We start from the raw sequence: 7,396 nt of genomic DNA, 5'->3' as shown, positions 1-7,396 counted from the left end.
TTCCTTCCTTCCTTCCTTCCTTCCTTCCTTCCTTCCTTCCTTCCTTCTGAGGTTCACAGAACCTTATATGCCTAAGGCAAGATTTGAACCCAAATCTTCCTGATTTTGAGGTCAGCTCTCTGTCTACTATGCCATGTTATCTCTCCAGCTTTAAAAATTATTATTGTTTGGGTAGAAACCAACATCAGTAAATGAAGGTGCAAATGAAAAAAACTAAGGGAAACATAAGTTGTATATATCTCAGCACACTGGAGTTTAACAACATCAAGTAAAATTATATAACTAGACTTGGTCCTGCATCTTCCTTTGTATCTAAATCTCTCCTGTTCCATTTAAATTTTTTTTAATCCTTCTCTCTTTAGTGTTTCCTCTTTCCTGTATATTCCTCACCAATTTTCATCAGTCAATGAGAGGTCCCTCCTAGCAGTTCTGTTTCCAAATCTGTGACCCACAAAGGTGGGAGGCACTGAGCTAAACTGCTAACCCTTCAAGTATGTCTCTTGGTCTATTCTGGTCCATTGTTTTTCTGCTGAGAAAGCTAGACACAGACCACTTCCTGTCTGTAATCCACAGTTGACTAGAAAACTTTATCAGTGGATCTGGACATATTGGTTAGTCAGGACATTATCTTGATATTTTGCAAATAGGAAGTGATTAGAACCTTGCTAGCTGGCCCAATACACGCACTGAGTCTGAGGATGCCGGTATTCTACCAAATCCTCAGATGGTGAACATTCCAGGCGTGGGCACCATCCAGTTCCTTATTATATCCCCTAAGACTAAGAATTCATGGTACCTCTGAAAAAATAATAAAATTATACCCAGAAGGCTGAATTCATGAGGAGCTATTAAATAACTCTGTTTCTTGTGCTCACCTCCTTGCTCAACTCCTTCCTTCTCTCTGCTGCATTCTGAGAATGGATAATACCACGCCATAGCCTCAACAGACAACAGCTTCCTGTTTGCCTGGATCCTAACTCTCCAGGCAGATCCATAGGAAATAAAATTACTCTTTTTGATGATTGAGACTAAATGAGGAGAGGAAATCCAAATTCTTTTCCCTTGGATGAAGGAATGAATTTAAAAGAAGTATAAGCAGAGGCCATGACTCTGGGAGAAGTGATTTTGAGCATTTTTATACTAAACTGGCCCATCAATTCAGGGAAATGGTCAGATTAGTTATGTGTAGGCACAGTGGAAATAGGTAATACTGACAACAAAAGCAAAAAGAGCTCTGGATAAACTGCCTGGTCCATAATGGATCAGGTGAATTTTATAGCAAGTTGGCTATGTCAGCAAGAATGGAGTGAATGGGTACCCTGGAGGCCTAAAACAGTGAATGTCCCTCTCTAAATAGCTGGCTTACTATCAGAAGGCCTTAGGGCCCTGAGAAGAATAGATAACCTGATCTGTGGTTCTGTGGAAGGTAAAAAATTCCTTCAAATGTAGAAAGAGGCACTGGATTCTGGGCCTCTGGGATTTCTCTTCATATGCTAAACCACAACCTTCCCAGAGAGCCCTGCAAGTGGAGGAGGATCAGTGATGGAAGCAAATTGAACTCTGGGAGGCCATACAATAAACCTTGGGGACTGACATAGCAAGTGTGTATTCTATAAATATTTACTGATGTCCTCATACCCTGTGCTAAGGACAGAGAGAAGATACAAAGATAAATAGGACCCTGTCCTTGCCCACAAGGAGTTAGTGATAAGAATGGCCTATTATAGTCCAGTAACTGGGATTAGATAAAGAGGACATACCAAGTAGTGTTGGTATAATGTTTGCTAAATCCGTGAGGAGTTGGGAGAGGGTATTGTGACTACACTGGAGAAGCAGCTGGCTGGGCGGGATTTCTCTACGATGCCATTATCTACCTTGAAAAAAGAGCATCCCCAGGTCTCATTAGTCATAAAAGAGCTAAAGGAAGAAATGTACGCTCATCCATTCCTCCCCTACCCAACTCCCCTAACTCAATTCATAGAAAAAAAGACAGAGGCAAAAGTAGTAGGGGATGGAGTAAGACACCCACTAGAGACCTATCTCTGTGTTTCAGGCTTTTTACCTGTAAAATTTCTTTGGCATCGTTTAGTCATTTCAGAATATTAGTGACCCCACTTGGGATTTTCTTGGTAAAGATACTAGAGTGGTTTGTCATTTTCTTCTTGACTTTATTTTATCAATGACGAAACTGAAGCAAACCAGGTTAAGTGGCTAGCCCAGGGTTACATAGGTACTAAGTGTCTGAGGCCAGATTTGAATTCACAAAGAGGAGTCTTCCTGACTTCAGGCCCAGCACTCTACCCAGTGTACCACCTAGCTACCTCTACCTGTAAAACAGGGGAAGCTGTCTACTTCACATAATTATAGTATGGAGTGCACTTATAAATATTATTATTATTAGAAAATTTCATCAGAAATGCAATGCAGAAAAAAGAAATTTACTGCCTCCTCTCCCCCCTTCCATACCCTACTTCAGCTTCAGGGGATGACTAGAAAAGATCTGGAGATACACAAGAAGGGAGATAAAATACTGAGATTGAAAGAGTCTCCTCCTTTTCTCCCTCCCTCCCTCTCTCCCCCCAGAACATTATTACAGAATTTGTTCAGTGGTTTGGAATTGCCCAAGTAAGGAATGGGGGTAATGGGAGGATAAAAGAAAAGGGATAATAATGAGAACAGAGGCAGGTATAGCTCTTGTTTTTATAAGCTGGGACACTTGGGTTGAGGGCTTTCTTTTTTTATCTTTGATAAATTTTTTATTGATATCTCCTGTTTTTACATTGAGGGTTTTCTTAATAATAATCTAGACTATCACAGAGGACTGCTATCAGAACCAAAGGAAATAATATTTGCAAAGCACTTTGCAAACTTTGAAGTATTTTTAAAATGTCAGCTATTAGCATTATTTATACTTCTGGGAGATTCCATAACTCTGGGTAAAGTGCTTCAGACTACAAGAATGATCTAGTGGGACTCCTGGAAAGGCAGAATTCTCTTTCATCTCCCTTTTCCAGGTGAGCTTTATTCTCGTGAAGGATTGTTATGATTCCATTGCAGCTAAATTTTTGCTGGCAAAGAAACTATCTAGTTGGACAGTGCTAGGCATTTGATTTTGAGCTAACATTTCCCCAAAGTAATCACCCATCTTTCCCATGTGTTATTTGCTATTGTCAGTAGACCACTCATGGCTTTCTTATATTCAGTACATACCTCCCTGGAGAATCCACTCCACAGAATTTTCTCCTCATTGATGAAGAGCCGTTCACCTTTCTTGGCATAAACGTTGTAATGCCCAACCTCCTTAAAGACAATGGAACCATCCTCTGGAGAGAGGTGCCAGTTGATGATTGAATAGTTGCCCACCAGGTCCCCAAACTCATCAAAATCCACCTGCTCGCCCATATTATTGGTGAAGTTTAAGTGCCGCAGGTGTTTCAAAACCTAAAGAAGAGCAGAGAAAGACATCTTGAGTATAAATGCCTGTCCAGCCATTCTAAAGAAGGGCTTCCTTTGGTAAACCCTTGGGATTTGGAGTTGGGGAGTCACCTTTTCAAGGTCATAAGAGGAAATCCATCTTAGCTCCTGTGAGCCACTAGGTTTGGTCAACCTTAAGAATTCTACCATCATTGGCATGATCAAGAAAGAAATATTATTTTTTCTGGTCCCAGTCCCATCAAGAGATGCATACTGGAGGAGAGGATCAGAACTTGTGGCTGGTGCTACTGTTGACATCTTTTTGAGAAGCAGTGTGGTACAGTGGAAAGAGTATTGGATTTGGAGTGAGAAGTCTTCAAATCTAATCCTGGTTTTTACCATTTATTGCCTGTGTTACCTTGGAAAAATTAACCAACCTCTCTGGGCCTCACTTTCCCCTTTTATAGTATGAAAGGATTTATAATATGAAGGTTATATAAATGACCTCTAAGGTCCTTTCTACCTCTGAATCTATGAGTCTATCATCTTCCTTATGTTGCTGTTTCTCTAATACTGAATTGTCATCATAAAATCACAAACTAGTAAGGTTGGGCAGGGGGCTTGGAATGAAGGGAGCAGGATTGAAATTCATAGGCCCATGGCATGGTGAAATGGAAAGAGTATTCTAAATAGAATCAGATGATCAGGTTTGAATCTCATCTAATAATGTAACTTCTTGTTTAACTTTATTAAGTCACTTAATTTCTCTTTTCCTTAGTTTCTTCATCTGCAAAATGGGGAATTGGACATCATAATGATGATGATGATGATGATAACTATCATTTGTGTAGTGCTTTAAGGTTTGCACAGCACTTTGCATTTATATTTCATTTGAGCCTCAGAACAAGTCTGTCTGATAGGTGCTATTATTATCCCTATTTTATAGTGAGGAAATCCAGGCAGATAGAAAATAAAACTTGCCCAAGGTCACACAGCTAGTGAGTATCTGAAGCAATATTTGAACTCAGTTCTTCTTGACTCCAAGTCTAACATTCCATCCACTATGTTACCCAAATGATCTCTAAGGTCCCTTCCCAGATCTAAATATATTATCTCATAATGTTTGGTTTCAATAAATTCATAGATTTAGAGCTGGAATACCTCTTAAAGTTCATTTAGTTTAATCCTTTAATTTTTATACACCCCAGAGAGGTTAAGTGAATTGTCTGAAGTCACACAGCTAGTGAGTGACAGAGCTGAGATTTGGACTCAAGTTCTCTGATTCCAAATCCAGAATTCTTTCCGCTGTCCCAGTCTGAGTGTGGTGTGGATCATCACGATTATCAGCATTGTGCCCTTGACTTCCAGTCACTCACTGAGGTGTTGATGACAGTGATGGTCAATTCCATTCTAAACATTGTGTAGGTAGGACATAAGATTTGGAGTCCAAAATTCTGGATTTGAATCTTAGCTCTGTCATTTATCAGATGTGTGACTTTTAAGCAAGTCACTTTCTCTTTCTTGGCCTCAGTTTTTCCTCTCTAAAATGAGGGTATTGGCAAAGAGTTACAAAACTTTGCATAGATTTTGATCCAGCAATATAACTACTAGGTCTATATACCAAAGAGATGAAAGAAAGAAGGAAAGAACCCATATGTACAAAAATATTTATAAGAGCCCTTTTTGGGGTGACAGCTGAAAACCAAGTGCCTATTAATTGAGGAATGACCAAACAAGTTCTGGTAGATGAATGTGTAAGAAATGAGGAAGGGGATGATTTCAGAAAAACTTGGAAAGATTTCTGTGAACTATCTTGGAATGAAGTGTGTGGAACCAGGAGAAGAATTTATATAATAACACCAGTCTTGAAATAAATGAACAACTTTGAAATACTTAAGAACTCTTATCAACAAAATGATCAACCATGATTCAGAAGACCAATGATGAAGCATGCTACCTACCTCCCAACAGAGAGAAGATGACATAAATGTGCAGAATGAGATATGCTTTTGAATGTGACTAACACAATTTAATTTTAATTTTCTTGACTATGCATATTTTAATAAGGGTTTCCTCCCCTTCTACCCAGGGGGTAGTAGGGAAGAGGGAAAGAAAATGAATGCTTACTATTTTTTTAATTACAAAATGAATACATTGGACTAGATGATGTCTTGGGTCCTTTCATCTCCAAATCCTATGATCCTCTGGTCAAGGCATGGCAGTGGACACAACAGTAATTTATCTTACTTTAGTTGTTCATTATACATCTGATATAGTACTAGGGATTATAGGGATACTTAAGAAAGAGGTACAGCACAGTGCAGAAGGAAAGAGTCCTGGACTTTGAATCAGAAAATTTGGGTTTGAGAGTCCTGCCTCCATCACTTACAAAGTATGTGACAATGAATAAAAGTCACTTAACCTCTCTGAGGCACCATGTCATGTGGTCTCCCTTTTGGGGTCTTGTTTCACCACTGGTCTTGGTTTTACAAGCCTCCCTTCTTTTTCCCCATGTGCTTTCCAAACCCTTTCCTTTTGCATCCCCCCAACCCCACACCCCCAACCTGCTCCTTCTGGAAGGTGAATTGCGGGGAAGAGGGAATGAAACAGCAGGAAGAGAGCTCCTTCCCCTGCATTGGTGGGGGAAGATGATCCCGGGATTACTAGAGTGGTAAACCTGGAGAATGCTGTTAAGTGACAGTTTGCCTAGATTTCAGCAAAGCACTGAAAAAAATCCCTCTTGCAATCCTTGGGTAAAAGGATACATGTGGGCTGTACTATTATGTGCAGTTAGGTGAGTAGGTAACAGTTTGATATTAACTTAAAAGGTCTTTAGCAATCAATCAACACTTATTAAGCATTTATCCTGGGTCAGGCACTGTGCTAAGTACTGGGGATATAAATGGAGGCGAAAGACAGTCCCAGTCCTTTTGGAGATCATAATGGAGGAGATAACATGCAAATAAATATATAAACAAAGGCTATATACTTGATAAATATGAAATAATTAATTATAGGGAAGGCATGAGAATCCAGAGGGATTGGGGTAGGCTTCCTGCAAAAGATGTGGTTTAGTGGAGAACCCCAGGAACTTGACCTTGCCCTACCCTGTTTAAAATTTTTATCAGTGACTTAAATGAAGGTATAGATGACGTGTTTATCAACTTTTCATATGACATAAAACTGGGAGAGATAGCTAACATGTTGAATATGAAACAATCATGACAGGGTAGAATATTGGGTTGCATCTAATAACTTGAAATGCATCAGAGCTCAATGGGAAGTCTTAACCTTGGGTTCAAGAAATCTTCAAGATGGGGGCAGCATAGCTGTATTTGTACAGAAAAAAATATTGGGGTTTTAGTGCATTGTAAGCTGAGTGTGAGTCAACAGTGTGGCATGTCAGTCAAAAAAAAAAAGCTAATGCAGTCTTAGGCTACATTTGGGAGAGACCTACTGTGCAGAGTGAGGGAAGTGCTATTCTCACTGCTCTCTGTCTTGGTCAGACCCTATGTGGAGTATGTTCAGTTCTGGGTACCATACTTTCGGAAGATTATTCATATGCTGGAGAGCATTAATTAGAAGGTGACTGGGATAGTAAAATGCTTTGAGATATTCCATAAAAAGATAGTTTGGAGGAATGGAGAATATTTAACCTGTAGAAAAGATGATTGAGGAAGAGGATTGGAGATGATAGTTGCCTCATATCTCCAGCACCTAGCATAAAGTAGGTGCTTAAGAAATCTTGTTGATTGACTAATTCAAGAACTGCTTCCATCCATGTGGACCTAAATGGCAGAATCAAAAACAAGTAGAAGTTGCCAAAAGGGCAAATTTTAGGTAAATATAAGAAAAAAACTTCCTAACAGAGATATCTCAAAGTGAAATGTGCTGCATCAGGAAGTAGTAGTAGGAGTAGGAGTAGGAGTAATAGGAGTAGTAGTAGTAGTAGTAGTAGTAGTAGTAGTAGTAGTAGTAGTAG

General features: G+C 39.4%; 1 protein-coding gene across 1 annotated transcript in view; it reads right to left on the bottom strand.

Moving 5' to 3' along the window:
- The window catches only part of CASR (calcium sensing receptor), a 155,648-nt gene that overhangs the window by 26,142 nt on the left and 122,110 nt on the right, over positions 1 to 7,396 (bottom strand). Inside the window, exon 5 of the mRNA XM_027845133.1 lies at positions 3,211 to 3,441. Coding sequence (XP_027700934.1) covers positions 3,211 to 3,441 — 231 coding nt within the window. The remainder of the gene's footprint in view (positions 1 to 3,210; positions 3,442 to 7,396) is intronic.

This window comes from Vombatus ursinus, unplaced genomic scaffold (assembly GCF_900497805.2).
Source record: "Vombatus ursinus unplaced genomic scaffold, bare-nosed wombat genome assembly UNPS02014959.1, whole genome shotgun sequence".
NCBI classification, from domain to species: Eukaryota; Metazoa; Chordata; class Mammalia; order Diprotodontia; family Vombatidae; genus Vombatus; species Vombatus ursinus.
The sequence above is the reverse complement of the archived record's forward strand: the minus strand, read 5'-3'. Positions and strand labels throughout refer to the sequence as shown.